The sequence below is a fragment of the Drosophila takahashii genome, chromosome X (genome assembly GCF_030179915.1).
Source record: "Drosophila takahashii strain IR98-3 E-12201 chromosome X, DtakHiC1v2, whole genome shotgun sequence".
Lineage (NCBI taxonomy): Eukaryota > Metazoa > Arthropoda > Insecta > Diptera > Drosophilidae > Drosophila > Drosophila takahashii.
Genome location: NC_091683.1, coordinates 14512902 through 14532217, shown reverse-complemented (window position 1 = coordinate 14532217; position 19316 = coordinate 14512902). Strand labels below are relative to the sequence as shown.

The following is a 19316-nucleotide window of genomic DNA, read 5'->3' as shown; positions in this document are numbered from 1 at the left end:
TCCTCACTTATACAATTACCCGAGTTATTTACAGATACAGTTTGTAAGACTGAATTACCACTGATCATTTGTAATCCCTTTCCCACTCTGTTCTGAAATATCTCGATTATCTGTTTTTCTTATTACAATCTGTCATCTGATCTTTATAATTTCCTGAAAGTGTGGGAAAAAAAGCCAATATAGCCCAGTGTTTAGAGTATAGCGCACATTTCTTTGGCGCGCCAAAGCGTAACATTCATGAAGAAACGAAAATTCACAGAGCAACTGCCCCCTTTTGCCTTTCCAAACGCAAGTGAATGGCCGGAGGGGCTATGAACCCCCCCTGCCCCCCTCTCAACAACTTCTGGTTATTATTTTCTTTTTTTTTTAATATCTCAGGAGCGAATGAATGGCCAAGTTTTTAAGTTTTAACTGGCTGCCCAGTGGTTTTCTCAGGTGGTCAGCAGCGAAATGCGATACAAAAGAGGGGGGCTTTTGTGGGTGGAAGGGGGTTTTCTGCGGTTATCAGCTGCTGCTTCCAGGGGCGCACTGGAGGGGCGGAAAGGGGGCGGGTGGCCTTAACGATAAGCGCTGTTTTGGCCTGGCTTTTTGGTCATAGACCTCTAACGTACCTGGCTTACAAACAATAAAAATCATAAAAGAGAAACGTGGTGGGTAAAAAGTGATACGGGGGGAGGGGGGTTTAGGCCGAGAGAAACGTGGAAATGGCAGAAATGCAGAAAACCGCAAATGACCCCCCACCCCCTTCCCCCCAACGACTCGCTTAGCTGCCTCTTGCGGTTTCTTTGGCTGCTTTTTTCTGCTTTTGATAAGCCCCACGCTTAAGAAGAAGCATCAGAAGAAAAGCCCCAGAAGAACGACGAGAAGAATCGGAAGAATTAGCCCGACACTGGAAGAAAAGAAGGGGATTTAACGTTCCTCTTAAATCTACAATGATTTTTAAATAAATCTGTAATACAATTTTACAGTTTAAAGACTAAAAAAACACAATTTGAATTTAAATTCTTCCATTTAAGTTTAATCTGGCCTCACACTTTTCGCTCAGTGCATGCACACGCACAGCGGAAAAAATCAAGATATCAAAAAGGTAGCAAAGAATGCGGGGAGAGTCGCCAACTAAATTGAATTGTCATTCAACGCCATGGGAGCTCGACTTTGGTCAACGTCTCTAGTTTGTTGTGAACATATAAACTATTTGACCCATACCACACCTCATAACCTCTTAGAAGTCATTCAAATTCCTAACTACCCAAGTTCTGGATAATTATTTTACATAAAAACGTATCTTTAACTTGGCAAAAAAGCGAGGAAAGCCTAAAGATTAGTTAATCAATTTTATTTCTTTGGAACTATTTCAATTTACTGGAGATAATATAACTGGTTTTGAGATTTATTTCCGATTTAGATAAATAAAATTAAAGTTCTGAGATTGAGATTTAGGCAATAGTAATTAGGATTAAAAATCAAATTATTTTTTTTTAAAAGTAAGTTTACCCCATTCAATATATGAGTTGGTACCCACAATAAAACGATATTTCGTGGTCAATAATTCAAATTTTCCAATATATACGAAAAACTTCAAAAATATCACCTTTTCATTTATGTTGAAATCATATTTTTCCATTGTTCTTTGAGAATTCAAAAGAAAGACATTCCTATTCCACCAATTTGATCAATTTTTACATATATGTAACAAGAAATATATCCAAAATAAAAATGATTAACAAATGAAATGTAGAATTCAATCCAAAGCACCTGCACTTCAATTTGAAAACGCAAATTCTTGGCGCCCACTAAGTGTTGGACAACGCGCCACGCATGCGCCGTGGCCGCGAGCGCCCTCTGGCGGCGGCGTGTTATCGGGGCGGCGGAGCGCTATCGATAGGCGCCGTCGACTGGACACTTGTTGTTGTTGTTTGCGTTTGCAGAAAGCAGAAACAGAAAACGCGCGTCGCTTTGTGCCAGTTCGTTTGCTTAGTGCCGTGTTCCCCTCGATTTTCCTAATCTACCTTTAATTTTTTTGTATTACTGTCTTCCCCCCCGAACTCTGTGCAACATTAAAGGTTTTTATTAAACAACAAAAAAAACATAAAAACTCGGCTCGGTGCGTGCGGTAGTGTGTGTGTGTGAGAGCTGTTTTATAGTATGCGTGTGGAGTTGGCTTTTTGTTTTGCTGGCGCATTCCGGTTTTTTTCGACGAAAGAGAGTGCGAAAATCGAATGAAATCCCTTTTACAGTTAACTGGTGCAAATAATTAAGCGGTGTTGTTGGAGTTTGATTCATTATCCCCTCTCTTTCTCCTCTCTCCTCTGATTTCCATTCAATTATCGTGCTCTTTCTGGCAACTCCATTGTTGTTGTTGCTGCTGCTGCCTCTCATTGAAGGGCAACCGATCTTGCCTCTCTCTCGCTCCCCTACATCCTGTTTCGCCCTCTCTCTCCAATTGCAGTTGCAGTTTAGTGTTGAATAGTTCCCGAATTGGGGCGCGATGTCAAATCTTTAAAAATTATATTTTCTAAAAAAAGATCAAAATTAACATTCGAACGCTAAGTGGCCCGCTCTTTCTGGTCTTGCCTGCAGACCAATTATCCAACTTATCGCTGTGCAAACGAGATAAAGATAAACCCCCCTATGTGGCATACTGATAAGGAAAAGTCCCGTGTTCATCAGCAATTAGGCGACAATCGTCCCTCAGAATATGAATTTAATTTCGTGTTTCGACCGTTTGCATGATGTCACTTCACTGTTTGCGTTTCAATTTAAGGCCCAGAGTAAAGTAAACAAATTTGCGTGTTTCGCGTGGGCAGCCTGTCACAAAAAAAAAGAAGAAAAGAAATCAAAATCCAAGTGATTCGAGGCCATAAATGGCAAACAAGCGAAATCGCCGAAAACCGGAATATTTACCAACACTGGCCAGATCGCCGCCGTGTTGCAAGTGCAGGCAGCGCTGCTGCGGTCAGCTGTCAATGTCATTTGTTGGTGCAGCTTGCAGTTTGCAGTTCACCGTTCATTTCACTCTCCTGCTCTCTTTTCCCTTGCTCTGGCTCTTGCTCTGTTTTTTTCTGACGCGTCGTGACATGAGTAATCCGGCATATTTGTGACAATGGGGAAAGAACACATGAACAAACACGCACGCACACACTAGTGTAGAGTGGAGGGGCGCGGAAAGGGGGTGGTGGTGCTGCAGGGGGCGAAGGGCGGAGAGTTCGAGTCCTCTCTCTTGCTCACAATCAACACACACCAACATTCGTGCACAGCAAAGGTCAACCGGCTAATGATCAAAGATTTAGAAGGCCTAAATATCCATGAAATTTTGAAATTCACAATGATTTATTATTAAAAAATTAAAAAAAAATAATTTTTCTTTAGTGTGGATTCTAGTTTAATTTTAATGTATCTATACTTTATAGATGTCTTGTCTTCCTAATTTAATTTACAAACAAAAAACACAGAAATCACTCAAATCAAACACAAATCAAAAATATCTTTCAATCAAAACGAGTTAGTTTTGTATTGATTTCAATTACGATTGAATTTTGTGACACTACGGGCTATACATCTATTACCTTGTATAATTAATTCATGAATCCTAAAATTCTTTTTTAAAAATATAAAAACATTTTTAGTTACACAATCCACAACTCTTAAAAGGAAACTCTAGAACAATAGTTTTTTTTATAAAGGGGTGTGATGCTAACGGCTTGGCCTCGGCTGTCGAGCGGCGAACGTGTGATTGGGAGTGTACAAATGCCTGTATGCAAGTGTGGCCGTTGAAATGTTGACGTTGCAGCGGAACTCTGGTCTCTACAATATGGCAATATGTCCATCACTCTCCCATTCCGGCATATCCCATCCAAATCCGAGCTGGAACAAACGTATCAGAATATCAATTTCGATTTCATGATCGTCGAGTGCATTTTAATTAATAAATTGGGTGTGAACGCTGCTTTGATTGTGTGTTTGTTTTGATTTCTCTCTTCATCTCTCTCTCTGTCCCTCTTCTGATGATAAATAAAAACAACAATGCAATGCGATTGTTTGCCGCCGCACAAACGGGTTATATTGTTGTTGCCATTGGGCTGATATTGCCGATGTTGCGTGCAACATGAGCATCTGCTGGTGAATCCGAATCCGAATCCAATTTCCAGCTCGTCGTTTTCCTTCATTCATTTATTCGTCGCCCGTCTTGCATTACAAATTCTGCCCAACACAATTTCGCACAGCAATTTCACTTTTTTTTTGCCCCATCAAATCTCAAAAGAAAGCAGAGCAAATTGAGTTGATAAAAGCATTATGATAACAAGCATGTACAAAATAACTAGCAAAGCGCGATAACCGATAACCGAACGATAAACGAACACTGCGAAAAATTACCTTCAAACAATAATAAAAAATAAAAAAAAACGACAACTACATTCCGAGAAATATAAAACATAGTAAACAAAATGCATCATAAATGACGCATTACAAAAAAGATAAAAAACCAAAAACATCACTGATAAAAAAGTTCAGGGTTCAATCCCAGTCGAAAGTCAGTACACCGACTATAAATAAAATGCACCATGCATAATCTTAAATAACCGAACAAGAAATTACACAGAAAAGAATAAGAGAAATTTTAAAGTTGGCCCGTTGATGGTTTACGTTTTGCAACGAGAAAGGATAATCCGACAAGATGATCAAACTGAAATCCTTGTTCCGCAGAGGACAGGGCACCTCCAGCTCCAATTCCTCGAATTCGTCGCACAAACAGCAGCAGCACTCCTCCAACAACAATCGCCAAAAGTCGCAGTCGAGCACCTCATTGAATACCGCCCACGAGCAGCAGCAGCAGCAGCAACAACAGCAGCAACAGCAGCAGCAACACAACAACACCGCAGCAACAACAAAATTCTACGCCCACCAGGAGGCGGCCAGCTACGAAAGGGGTGTGGATGTGGGCGATGAGGAGGCGCTGCTGCTGACAAACCAACAGCAGCAACAGCGGCGACAACAGCAACAGCAGTTGCAACAGCAGCAGCAGCAGCAGCAGCAGCAGCTACAGAGCAACACCTTGCCCCAAAAGAAATCCAAGCTCAAGGGACAAAAGCAGCCAAAACAATTGCCAGTGCAGCAGCAACACAGCAATGCAGCTGAGCTACAGCAGCAACAGCAACAGCAACCACTGATGACTTCCCTGGCAGCCGTGCCGCAGGCAGCAGCAACTAACAACAGCGGCAGCAGCAACATCAACAACAACAACGCATTGGCCGCACTGCAAGATGGTGGCGCTGCTGCCGCCGCTGCAGCAGGTTTCTATCAGCAACTAGCTGCAGCAGCATCAGCAACATCGGCCAACGGCAGCAACACCAGTGCCGATAGTCCAGCCAACGCTTTTCCCGCAGCAGCAGCAGCCGTTGCTGTTGCCGCTGTGGCAGCCAGCAGCTACCAGCAGCAGCAACAACAGCAACAGCAGCAACAACAGCAGCAGCAACAGCAGCAACTTATCAACAACGAACAGCAGCAACAGCAACTCTTAGAGGTGAATTATGCCCCTATTTTTATTTACCATTCAATTAATTAATAAATAATTCAACCCCACAGGCTAACAACAAAATGCAGGAGCTGCACAAGCAGCTGGAGAGATTGGGAAGCGAGCAACTGCAGCTGGAGACACGCATCACGGAGCTCCTGCCATACCAAAGCGAGGTGGCCAAACTGAAGGGCGATCTGGTTAAGATGCAGGTGCGCAAAAAAATTAAAAGAGTAGGATGATGGACGAAAAGAGGGTGGAAATGGGGTGGCTGGCTGGCTGGCTAACCACAAATTGCTGATGTGTTGTCACGGCTGATTGATGTTGTTGTTCCTGCATTTGTCCGATGATAAATTCATTACATACCCTTTGCACCAAATTGGGAGTGATCTAGATTTTTTGTTAAGCAAGTATTACACAGAAAAAAAAATTCGATATGAAATGGGGTAGCTTCTACCTTATTTCATATCAATTATAAAAAGCCGATATGATTAATGTCGAATGTATGATTGAAAAATATCAACTTGATATTTTATCATTTCATAAAAGTTATCAAAATACTGTTTTAAAATACCAAATGTAGTATTTTTTGAACAAATATTTTAAAATATGATAACCATAATCTTTGCTCATATCAAATTGATATGAATAACTTGATCTTTAAAAAATATTAAAATAATTTCTTTTCTGTGTATGCTATAGGTTGCTTTATAAATAATATTCCAAGTAATTGCCATAAAGTCAGCTATTTAAGTACTAAGAATAATTACTAATTAAACACTGGAATGATTAATAGCATACACAGAAAGGGTATTCTTATTAGAGGGTACTAGCCAATGACTAATCCATGTTCTCGGGGGCGTTGCGCTTCGCTACCCTAACCAATCCATTGATATTCAATACGATCTATAGGCTATGCGCTCCTTTAATTGAGTCTAGTAGATAGTTTTTGCGTCGTAGAACCAGCATCATCAGCTTAGAGGGAATCAAAACTGATCAGTATGATATGTGTGCTTACAGAGTCTACAGGAAAAGACCCAGATGGAGATTGGCAACCTGAAATACGAGAACGAATCTCTGCGCAATCGGCTGCGGGACGTTGTAAACTCACCGCTTTCGGATGCGGAGAAGCACCAGATCATCCAAGACTCGCAGCGGCTGCACAGTTCGGCGCCCGCCTCGATAGCCCTGCCCAGTGTAAGTGAATCCTAGATGATTTCCAGTCAAGCATTATCCCATTATCCCGCTTTCCAGACAAACGATGGACATGATGGCACACCCTGCCTCACGCCCGACTGGGACAAGCAGTCATCCTCCAGCGAGATCTCTGTAGCCTGCCTGCAGGACAAGATCATTCAAATGGAGGAGACGCATTACTCGACCAACGAGGAGCTGCAGGCGACGCTGCAGGAATTGGCCGACTTGCAGACCCAGCTGACGGACACGCAGACGGAGAATGTGCGCCTCGCCGAGGACAAGGATGTGCTCTTCCAGTCGCTCTGCCGGCAGACCGAGAAGCTGAACGAATCGCGCACGCAGATAAGCACACTAAAGGAGCTTCTCCTGCGGGACACCAAGCAGGCTGCCTCCGAGGTCAGTGCCTCGGAGCGGGAGCAGAAGCTTCTGGATCTGATCAAGACATCGCAGGAGGAGCGCGAGGCCGTGCTGCTCAAGCAGGAGGAAATGGGCGCTGAGCTGGCCGAGCTGAAGCAGGCGCGCGAAGCTGGCCAGCAGGAGCAGCAGCGTCAGAGGGAGAGGATTGCGCTGCTCGACTCGCAGTTGGATGCAGCCAATGCGGAGCGGCGGCAGGGAGAGGCTCAGTTCTCGCAGGCCAAGGACGAGATCTCGCAGCGAGCCATCGAAATAAGTCGATTGAGCACTCTCCTAGAGAATGCTCGCTCGAAGATCGAGGAGCTGGAAGCCGATTTGGCCAGAGGCGATAAGACAGACCTGAGCGATGTCCTCGATGTGGCCCGCAAGGAGAAGGATGCCCTGGAGGAGCGTGTGGCCGAGCTGCAGGATCAGTGTTCGCGCAGTCAGGCCGAGCTAAGAAGGCTACGCGAACAGCTCTCCGGGCTGACAGAGGAGTGCAAGGTGGCCAAGAATAATGCCAAGTGCGCCGTCTCCCATCTCGAATATCGCTTGGAGCAGCTGCAAAGGGATAAGGACAAGATAGCCGGCGAATGGCAGGCGCTGGAGGAGCGAGTGGCCGAGCTGCAGGTGCAGTGCAAGTGTCACCAGGAGGACAAGGCCCAGCTGCAGTCGCTGCTAAGCGAAACCCAGCGCCACCTAGGCGATGTCCAGCTGCAGCTAAACGAGTCCGAGTGCCGGCTCGACCAGGAGACGCAGCAGCGGCGCCGGGAGGCCGAGGAGTGGCAACAGTTCCAGGCCGATCTCCTCATGACCGTGCGCGTGGCCAATGACTTCAAGACTGAGGCGCTCAGCGCCCGGGAGCAGCTGGTGCTCGACAACAAGACGCAGAAGGAGAAGATCAGACTGCTAGAGCAGCAGCTCGAGAAGCTCACTAAGCAGCGTAAGTTGGTCTCCTTTTCTCTCAACGTTCCAATGAAGCTAAAGATTATTTGTTTTTTCTTTCGAAACACCCTAAACAGAACTGCCGCAGTCGGAGACTCCGCAGTCGGTGCTGTCCACTGTCCAGCGCGAGATGGAGATGGCCACGCGGCGCAGTAAGCTGAGCTTCAGCCGACAGGACTCGCGACTCTCCGTCAAAACGCTTATCGAGAGCATCGAGAACAACAAGGCGGTGAGTAGAGTGGTGTAATCAGTTTTCAAAGAAATCCATTTTCAAAATCAAATTTCTTCCTGCAGCAAGGCAAAGCCGACGAGGCGGAATCCCACTACAGCTCCACGTCCAGCCTAAACAGCGGCACTCCGGAGCTGGGCACCACGCCCATTATCTTTCCCCCCTCCAGTGATTGGCATGAAAGCGTGAGTTAGAGTTACTAGAAATCTGAATGGCGCAACTAATGATAACTTGGAAAACCCCCTTTAGCTTCGCCTGCCTGTGCTGCAGAGCAGCAATCTGCACGTGAATGTGGGCGGCAATCAAGGAGGATCAGCTGGCAATGGAGGAGGAGGATCAGCTAGCACTACCAAAGCCACATTGCCGCTGCGGGATCAACAGCAGCAGCAGCAGCAGACTGCGATAACAACGCCACAGAGTGCGATACAGTCCCAGATCCAGAATGCCTCCCAGCCCTCGACGCCGGCCACGCCCAGCAGTGCCGGCAGCAGCAGCAGCAGTGGGCTGCCCTTTGGCAATGTCTCAAAGTCCTTTATCGGCGGTAGGAAGATGACTCAATTGATGAAGATTAATTCTAGAATTTGACAATCACATAAACAATCAAACTTACATTGTTTAGTGGAAAATATTCTTCTAAAACCACATAAAAAATCAAATCGATATGAAATATGGTCAATTCTACCTTATTTCATATCAATTTATCATGTAAAATACCAAATTTAGTATTTTTTGAATGTAAAATAAGATAAACATAATCTTTATTTATATCAAAATGATTTGATTTTTTGATCTTTAAAAAATATCAAATTGATCAGCACATATCAATCTGATCTTTTGTCAATTTTTATTCTGTGAATAGAAATAATTGGTTTATCATTATAATCATTAAGATTCACTAGCCTTAAAGATAAAACTTTATAAAACACCTATGTTAAAGTCGGAAATTTCCTATATTTTCCAGGTGAACGCAAGGATCCACTGAACATGCTGGCGAAGAACGGCGGGTCGAAGCGCAACGCCCTGCTGAAGTGGTGCCAGAACAAGACGGTGGGCTATCGCAACATTGACATCACCAACTTCAGCTCGTCGTGGAACGATGGCTTGGCCTTCTGCGCGATCCTGCACTCGTACTTGCCGGACCGCATTCCCTACGATCAACTGAGTCAGGCCAACAAGCGGCGCAACTTTTCGCTGGCATTCGCGGCTGCCGAGTCTGTGGGAATTGGCACCACCCTGGTGAGTTTTCATGCTACCATTTGACGATGAGATACACCCCTAATTCATTATTATCTGTACAATTTATTCGCTACCAGAACATTAATGACATGTGTCAGATTGAACGACCCGACTGGATGCAGGTGATGTCCTATGTGACGGCTATCTACAAGTACTTTGAGACCTAGAGAGGAACTCGAGGAGCATTTGCTGCCCTCCACTTGGGCTCCTTTGTGTAGTAGTTGTGTAGGGTTCGCTTTATTTTCAATATACAATTTTTGTTTTTTTTTCCTTATAAATACTTTTTTTTTTTTGGTTGTTGTGTATATTCAGCATTTCCAGGATGGACAGCAAAGAAATCTTTTAACCTAGCTTGTACGCTTTTTTTTTCTCTTCTAGTTTTCTCAAAAACCCCTCTCTCTGTTTTAGTGTGTCTACTTCTGCGTCCATGTTCTTGCCCGTGTACAGTGGCCACTCAATGGCAACGCTTCTGTAAAATGCATTTGTTTGTTTTTCGGTTTTACAGACGACCCCTTAGCACTAAGTTTAAGCTTAAAGTTTAATTTTAATGGAGCTTCGAAGGTTGTTCAGGTCCATCAATCCAGAGGACAACGAAGACTCGCCCAGCCGTGTGTCCACTGTACATGGATAAGGTAGTTTATTATTTCGTTTTTTTTTTCTATTGCCTGGTACAGAGTTTATTTTTACACGCAAATCGATGATGGAGGATAAATTAGCTTGATTAGCTTTGCGACGAAGCATATAACTATAGAGATAATAAGAGGAGATGGTCCGGACTTTAGCTTTAGCTTATCTATATATAATTATTTATTCCAACTACATCAGATCACTAATTTAAACGCAAACAAAATGTATTTTTTTCAACGATTAATTCTACGATCTACCCATAAAGAGCAAAAACGCTGCGAAAGGCAGTGAAACAAGTAAAATCCCCGTTTGTTTTCTTTAGCTTTAATATCGTTTAAAATACCTTAATTAAAATGGGATTATCAGCTGAGCCGAGCTGTGTGGGTTGTAAATTAAAAATTCTCGGAAATTTTACAGCTTTCACAATTTGCATTTTTCGTAATCAAAAATTTTCTGAGCCCCTCGCTTATTAAAATAGATCAATCTTGTGTGTGCCTTTAACTTGAGCCCTCGGGAAATGGAAATGGGGGAGTGATGATGACGATGTTATGAGGAGGCGTGGTGGAAACTCTCGGAAAACTCTCAAAATGGCGCTTTCTTGAGCGCGGAAATTTCCCTCGAGTGGGAAATTTCCCAAGGAGCAGAAAAGAGATGGCCTCAGTACGTTGATTGTATCCTTTTTTGTGGGCGGGATTGTGGGATTCCGGACGTGGTTGGTTGGTCGAGATTTCGGGGGATGGTGTGGGTGTGGGCGGCGGCGGTGGGAGTGGCATGCGGCATTGTGGCAGAGGATTTAATTAAGTGCCCATGCCACACACCGCAGGGGGTGTGTGATTTCTTTAAAATTAAAACAAGCCGATGATTGATGTACTCGAGGCTAATGAGAAGAGGCAGCCAAAGCTGGGAAGGAATAAGGAAAGTCCTATCGCCATGGACTGTATGCTTAAGTTTATTTAAAAGGGTTTGGCATATTGAATAAATTATTAAATAAAAAATTTTGTATATGCATAATTATATATTTTTAATAACGAGCTAAATAAAAATATGAATAAACCGAATTTTATTTTCTAACTAAATATAAATATTTGCGCATTGCTTTTTTTGATGGTATACGCATAATTATATCAATTTGTAGTAAGGAGCTAAGATGTAATAAATAAAAATATAAATGTATCACAATTTATTTGCTAGCTTAATGTAAATGTTGCATGGCTCTTATTACAAATTACAAATTCTTAAAAAAAAAATACAAAATTGAAACAATTTTTTTTGCATACTTTTGGGACTAAAGAAAATATATCACCTTAATATTTGTGCAAATTAAAAGTTCTATCATATCATCCCCAGATTATTTATAGAAATTTTCTTTATATTTGTTTTTAATATGTTATCTACCAACAATAAAATTGGAAATTAAATACCGGAATAGGATTAACTCCTTGTGCTCGAATCAAATGCATATCCTTGTCCGCTTTCGTGTCCGTTAATTCTGTCCGCTTGTTTAGGCCGAAGTCACGTACTTTCGAAAACCTTAAAGCTAGCGTACTACCCATTCATCGTTTGACTCGCAGTTCCAGGACAATAGCAAATTGTAACTGTCAATTAGGCGGCTCCTTCTGGTATCGTCCTCTCTCTATTTTAGTCCTTTAATGCCCGGCACATGTCGAAAATGAAATTAAACGCTGACGCATCTTTTGCTGACCAGCGGACAGTCACCAAAATATTAGGGGGGAGTTGGGTGGCTTGGAGAAATAAAGGAAAACGCTTGGTCATAAATCAAGAAATCGGCAAAAATAAATTTCAATGCGGCCAACATTTTAATATACAAAACAGATTGGCTGGCCGAAAAACCAAAGAGATTCACTCACTCAATCGCAGTGGCAGTGCAACTATAAAAATATTATCTATAGTTTCCACTTAAATGCACAGCGGCACTTACCGGACGGCGCTCGTCCTTGTCCACCGGCCAACTACCCAACCACCCAACTCCCTCACATGTGGATAAATCATAATGGTTAATGTGCACTCATAAATGGATAAGCCAGACGGTATGGTACACTGGAATAAATTACTAAAATCTGTAGTTAAAGTAAAGCTATTCCCGCTTATCATTGATCTTACACAATTTTATCAATAGAATGACTTATGTACATATGTAGATTGCTTGTAGATATTTGTAATATTAGTAATATTTTATTGTTGATTATTTTAAAAAGTATCTGATAAACAATTCTTTAGTTATTTTTTATAATCCTATATTATGTATTTTTTATTTATTTGAAAAACTAATTTCTAATCTATTATTTTCTCTGTGCAGGTACATATGCTTCAGCCGAAGGAAACCGAGGTCGTGCTGGGGAATGTGGATGTGAATATGAGTGGTGAGTGAGAATGGGTGTGGATGGGATCCAGATATATATGTTTATATAGATAGCGCGGGGTGGACATTGCTCATTCAGGTCAGGTCATGTCAACTCAGGCGGCGGGAAATCGTTTTGTGTGCGTGTCATTTATGGGTCATTTGCCAGGGATCCATGGAAAGCGTGGAACCCGCCGACAACAACAAGTGAGCCAAGCCAGCCGGAAAAGCTAAAGGAGATGGGGGTTGGATATAGGATATATAGATCGGACATAGATCGATATAAAAAATCTCTATGGAGTGTACGGAAATCTAAGATTAGGGTTCTTAAAAATCCAAAAACTTTTTATCTACCGATATTCAAGGTACTCTTGAAGAGAAAACTATCTCGAATGACTTAATTCATGTTTAAACATCATCATCCCAACTGCCTGAACTTAAACTTCTTGCCACATTCGATTTTCCATTTGCATTTGCTCTACATTTTCCAAACATAAAAAACAGACCACACAGACACTCACAAAAAAAGTTGACTTCCTGTCATAGTTGGATGTTAATTTGGATCCCAACTTTGTCTTCTTAGCATATCCCCCATCTTCTTCCGCCACTTCCGATGCCCGCAGTCAAATCCTGTTTACTGCCTGTCAACTTATAAACAATTTTCCATGATAATGACGCCGCCGATCGAAGCAACTTTTGCGGCGGAAGCGAAGACTTTTCAAAGTAACAAAAAAAAAAAAAGAGGAAGGATTATAATCGGGTAATGGAAAATCGAATCGAGCGGGCAGAGATTAAATGCACTGGGCAACATTTCCGGTCTCGAATCGAGAGAGATGGTCGTCCAGTCCAGAGCTCCATGACGAGCCCGCTTCGATTTGATTTCCTCCCGGTAACAAAGAGCTTTATGATTTTCCGGTCAATACAATTCCAGCGGCTGCACTGCATCCTTACAAATCAACAAGCATGACACATTGCCGCCCAGCCATTGTTCAGTTCAGTTCTCGGGGCTCTCCGCTCAAGGAAGTACTAAAAAACACAATGGGACAAGGGCAGGGGATTCTACATACATACAGTTCTACAGTTCGACTGCAATGACAGTCACAATGGACCCACAAAGAGACCCATGGAGTGCCCCGCGCCCTCCTCTCCAGAAAAAGAATGAGAAAAACCTACCTAATGTCATCCTGCATCTGAAGTCGTTGGGTCATCGAGGCTGAGGGTCAATAAATTGTGATTAGACAAATGCAATTCACTTTTTTATGGTTCCGAAGTCAATTGCCGGCAGTGGAAATACTTGACTGGGGTTGGGAATATCAAATTAGCTAAGTAATATGAAGATCCTTAAAGAGTGAGAAAGAAATAAATTATCTTAAATGACTTGAATAATATTCAAATGATTTCAAATTTTGAAAACCAAAAAATAATACAAAATTTAATTGGGCGCCAATTAATATGTTTTTCATTAGATTAAGATATCTCTCGTTTTTTTTTGCAAAACATTTTGTTGTAAATACCCTGTATGACCTTCCTGCTAAACGATCCCCATTACGATCCCATAAAAATTCAATATGGTATCCCCTTATGCGCATCCCTCGAAATGGGGAATCACCAGGCGGCTCATGAATCTTGTCCCACGGGCGGAGTTCTGTGTCGTCAGCTAATACGAATCAGGGCTAAATGCTCTGGCCGAGCCAATAAATGTGCTTGTGCACCCACCCACCACTTGCCTGCCCCATTCTGGAGAATTCCCCCCTCCGATCTGGTACACAAGTCCAGCACCCCTGACTTCTTGCCCTTTGTCCTTTTGGCCACACTTGCCGGGCTCACTTTGATTTGCACGCATGAACTCCGTTTCCTGTGCAGTGAAAAAAAAGGTATTTACATTTTAAATATATCCTTGAGTTGCACCTAAGTAGAGCTTAAAAATGATTGATGTCAGTATCGATAATATCGATAATTTAGATATTTTCGATATTTTTATCTGTTTTGTATATCTGATACATCGATGTTTTTCTGACGTATTATTAGAGAGTATCAAATACAAAACCACTTAAAGTTGGGGAAAATTTCCATTAAAGAACCGCAAGTTCTTGATAATTTATTTTTCTTTGGTATCATAAATTGTATGGAATACTTTGATCGATAAATGTACATTATCATTTCTAAAGGTGTTTTTAAAGTATTTTATAATAACTTCATCGAATGACATGTTCTCTTTTATTTGTATAATGAGTATACTGCACAAAATATTGTTTTTAGATGACAAATTATGATTAAGAATTTATAGCAAAAAGAGTGAAATATTTATGATATTATCTATGAGTTACTAAGCATCTTTTCGCACAGTGCAGCCTCTGCTCCTTCGAAATCACAGCCTCCTGGCGTTGAACTGAACGGCGTGTCAATGTTTGTTTAGCACCCCTCTTTTGCCATCCTGCTAACCAGATTTCAATTTGTGCCGGAGCAAAGTGTTTATGAGATTTCGAGCTGCCGCTGCTAAATGGCCGAAATCCTAGTGTCCTGGGACACCCCCACAGGACTCGAAGGACTCGCCAGGGAAGTCGGGGATCTGCGTGTGCGTCCGATATACATATACCTCTATATACACTCGGTTTTATTCTTCTTCCCTTTGTTTGACTTTGTTTTGTCCTGTTTGGTTTGGTTTGATGTAATGTGACATGATGGTTTCATCAAAAGCGCATTAAAAACAAAGCGAAATAATAAACAAAAGAAGGCGGAATAGAGCAGGGAATTCCGTTATGGACTTTGTATCTTTGTATCTCGGAAATAAGCCAGCTCATTTTTGTGAGCTACTTGAAATGCTGATCTGTTCTCTAAGGTTCCATTCTAAAAACCTTTTAATAATAATTAAGCTATTATTTTATATTCCTATTATATTTACCAAGACTAATAATTATTTTTAATGAATTTTTTTTAGAAACTTAAAAAGGAAATCTGTATATCAAGGTCACTACATTTTTTTCTCTACTCTAAAAATTGATCAAATTATGCTAGCCAAGAGGAAAACTTGCTTTGGATTTATTAAGCCAACAAGGGTTAGCCTCACAGGATCTCACAGGCCAATGCACTCCGTTCCGAGTCCTGCGAAAGGAACTTTGGAACGGGAGTCAAATCAAGGCAGCAAAAGGATTCAGGCCATTAAGTTCCGGAAGCGAGTTGATAACCAGACAACAAGTATACAAATCCAGCCGACCACTGACACGGGACACAGGATTCAGGCTGCAGGATTCAGAATTCAGGATTCAGGACTCACGACTCAGGACTTCGTGGCATTACGTAGCTGTCCTGGCTGGAGATATTTATGCGTGTTTGTCTGTGTTTGTTTGTTCATTGCAGTAATTGGCTGGCGGGTCCTCCGACAAACAACTTTTGTGCATATATGCAAACCCAAAAAAAAAAAAAAAAAAAAAAAGCGAAAACTAAACGGGCAAAGAACCCAAGAAGGAAAATGAATCAAAGCGAAGGCATCCACGATAAACTTTTTGGCCCGCTGAAAATTATTCCTCGCCTCTCTAGTTGGATGGGTTATTTCTTTTTAGAAGTAACTGATGGAAACAAGAATTACCGTGGAAAAAAAACAGTATATTATATTATAGGACATTTAAAATAAAAGTGTACTCATAGGTTTTGAGAAAGTCAAGACTTTTTGCATATAAAAACCCTAGATGGTTCTGTATAATAGATAAAATAGTTGTATTATAGTTACTTCTTGTAGTAAATATCCTTATATTTTATTATACAACTACTGACCGTAGATAATTTGTACACCGAATTAAAAAAAAAGGTTTTCCCGATTTGTATTATAAATTTTCTAACCTTGGTTCCGTATACCCCGTTCAATCATTTATATGCTAGTTACTATTGTTTTGTTCGTCCAGCCTGGATGAGTAAATAAATAAAAGAGCCGTCAGCGGGAATTAAGCAACCCTTCCGTTGCGAATAAATCAGCAAATTAATCGCACAGCCGAGTGCAGACCGCAGTGACTACTGTGCCGTTGCGTCCACCACCCCTCTTCTTTTTCCGCATTTCCATTTCCACCATTTCCACCATTTTCTCCAACTACAAGTCCAACTCCCGGAAACGGAAACGCACACACAGTTAGCCACACATCAAAAAACTGAAACCGAAATTCGAAAATCGAGCAAACTTTGCACACACTCAAGTGGATTTAAATTGGTTTTGCTTAACCGCAGTCGAGATTGGATTTTAAAATTTCACTTCTTCAGTTATTTGTTGCTTCTTTTTCGGTCCTGTCTGCCACTGAACGGCGACACATTTCCGCTTCCGCTGGCCAGAATAAAAAAAAAACTTAAACCCTGGCTGGGTTTCATTTGATTTGACTTTTCACGTTTCATTTAGCAAACGATTTCATTAGTTAAAAAGCGCAGTTTCTTTCCCTTTGCTTTTTTTTTCAGGGGGGTGTCCTGCACATATTGTCCATGTCCATGTCCTTGCCGGCTTTCCTTTTTCTTTTCTTCCCCCTTTTTCAATCGTCCGGGCGTAGCGGCCCCTTTGTATTCTCGTTTTTTTTATCGCCATTCAAGTTTGTTTTTCCGCTTAAAGTATTTTTATTGAATCTCCTTATCGTTTTTTATGGGCCACTCACCCAGTGGTCCATCGAGCACAACAAAAACACCCCAACCCCCCGATTAATGCTAATCTAAACAAATTCTGTCATTAAGGGTCCTTGGATAGTCTCCGTCTCCGTCTCCGGAAATGTCGCGCTGCTGGCCTTCTAGTTCCACATAAAATATTGTCAATCAATTCAATTACAAGTTGACATCATTGTTACTTATTGTTGACGTCAATTGTCCGGCGGCTGTAACCCACCCACCCACTGCTTGGCCTGGAAACCCCCTGATTTATGGAGTTGTCCGGAGTTTACTGACCATTCTTATCCAAGGACCCAACCCCTGACCTGGTTTCCCAAAAGGAGATGGACTGATGGACAGAGGTCCAAGCTTTTTTTTCTTACAAGAAAATATAGCCTGCTGTTACGAGAAAGTAATATATATACATATATATACAAGGCAATAAATATCATCTTTAAATGTAGAAAAGAGGTTGAAAATTTTCGATATTTTCACAATATGGATACGATAAATTCGATGTTTTGAAGGAAAAGCATATGTATATTACTATATTGTAAATTATACCTTAATTATATGCAAAAAAAAATATATATTTTTAAGGTCTATTAAATAAATATTTTTTTTTAGGTCACGTAGGCATTTGTTTAGAACTCATTTGACTTTAAGTTGACATTGAATAATAATAATATGACACTTAGTTAACAATTTAATAATAATTTAGATATTTAAGCAGACTGAAGACTTGATGGGACTTATTACCCAATAATTTCCGGCTCTTCAAGGTCCACTCGATCTGCTTTTTTGGATGCGTGTCTACTCGAATTACCGATCAGACCCTCAAAGTTACGCCAACCCCTTTCAGTTGGTCGGCAATTAGGCGGCGCACACACTCACACAGGGTTAAAGGTCAGTGGGTGGGAGGACCCAGGACACTCACACACACACTTCATGGCAACCCTTTTAATGACTTCCGTTCACTCGCTTTTCCATCGCCACCAGGATCGCCGCTTGTCGCTAATTGCCACCGAAGAGCCTTTCCATTTCCATTTCCATTTCCATTGATTGATTTCCCTGCTCGACTTTCTCCTTGCGATCACGTTGGAAAGGCTTTGTCCGCCGGTTGCCTTTGTTTATTTACCAATAATAATGCAATAAAAGGCCAAAAAGGTTGAACTATGGGTAGCCCCCCAAAAGAGACACCTTTTCCACACTGAGGAAAAATATTTACATGTTTTATATGCACATTTTAATAGGGGTTTTAGTGTTGAGAAACAAAATATGAGATTGTGGTTTATTATGTTATAATATGTATGGTGTTAAGTCATCAGCAATTCCCACGGAAGTTTATATGTGTGTGCGTCTTCAGTACTTCCAGAGCTTCCAGGGTTCCGTATTATAGCATCAGTATCGTATTATTTTGCGTAGCATTGAAAATAAAAAATATATCCATTATATATTATATTCAGCATTTCCCACGGAAGTTTATATGTGTCTGTGCGTCATCAGTATTTCCAGAGTTTCCAGTGTTTTGGATTATAGCATTAGTATCGTGTTATTTTTCGTAGCGTTGAGAATATTATGATTATGATGGGTGAGCATGGTTATTAGCCAGACCCAAATGTATAATGTATTTCTTCATCACTCGTATTTCCAACCGATTTGTGTGGTTTTTGTGTTCTATAATAAAATTTTAATTAAATTTTAAGTCTCTTGATATTAAGTGCTTTACCTATGGGCGAGAAATCCCAAGTAGTGTCCAGTGTATGTGTCCAGATAATTCATCACCTTGCATTTTCGCCCGCCTAGGAAAATGCTGTTTTTTTTTGTGTATATCTTTTTCGATTTCTAATTAATTTTTTTTTGTCTTACCAAGGTGAGAGCCAGTTTTTGGCTTTTTGTTTTAGGTGTTGATGCAAAGGAGTATACAAACTGAATGAACACATTGGGACCTGGGTCTGGGGTCTGCTTTTGACAGCTCAGAATTTCGATTTGAATTTTAAGGCGTCGACTACTTGGGATCAGGGCCAACGTGATTTGAGAATTTTGTATTATTTTGTTTTCTTAAAAATAGGTTTTATTTAAATAAAAAATTTTTAGAAATTAGGATATAATTTCTATGTTACAATATATAAATCAGTAAAAGAAATATATAATATAATTTGATAGATAATTTTCTACAAACAAAAATTTCAGAGGTCCAGTGC

The 19316-nt window shown here is 41.3% G+C and overlaps 1 protein-coding gene and 1 long non-coding RNA gene across 3 annotated transcripts; one reads left to right on the top strand and one right to left on the bottom strand.

Annotated features, from left to right (window-relative positions):
• Positions 1-1914: 1914 nt before the first annotated feature.
• On the top strand, positions 1915-10441 carry spdi (split discs). Of its 2 annotated transcripts, none has more exons than XM_044392739.2 (10): positions 1915-2063; positions 4323-5521; positions 5584-5724; positions 6533-6709; positions 6767-8045; positions 8125-8276; positions 8342-8461; positions 8526-8817; positions 9238-9512; positions 9590-10441. In XM_044392739.2, the coding sequence occupies exons 2-10, from the start codon at positions 4676-4678 to the stop codon at positions 9677-9679; spliced, it is 3372 nt and encodes a 1123-aa protein (XP_044248674.1). In that variant the 5' UTR covers positions 1915-2063; positions 4323-4675; the 3' UTR covers positions 9680-10441. The 2 variants fall into 2 exon arrangements, with proteins under 2 accessions (XP_044248674.1, XP_070074463.1); XM_070218362.1 differs by having other exon boundaries at positions 1916-2063; positions 4262-5521.
• Positions 10442-18368: 7927 nt separating this feature from the next.
• Positions 18369-19092, bottom strand: LOC108058157 (uncharacterized). The gene is made up of 3 exons (XR_001769945.3): positions 18982-19092; positions 18842-18925; positions 18369-18789 (listed from the first exon to the last, which is right to left on the bottom strand). It is a non-coding gene; the product is annotated as an uncharacterized lncRNA (long non-coding RNA).
• Between the last annotated feature and the right edge of the window lie 224 nt (positions 19093-19316).

Coding starts and splice junctions, on each gene's coding strand:
- spdi (XM_044392739.2), top strand. CDS start 4,676: ATGATCAAACTGAAATCCTTGTTCCGCAGAGGACAGGGCACCTCCAGC. Junction 8,818..9,237: donor CTCAAAGTCCTTTATCGGCG/GTAGGAAGATGA, acceptor TATATTTTCCAG/GTGAACGCAAGGATCCACTG. Junction 9,513..9,589: donor TGGGAATTGGCACCACCCTG/GTGAGTTTTCAT, acceptor ATTCGCTACCAG/AACATTAATGACATGTGTCA.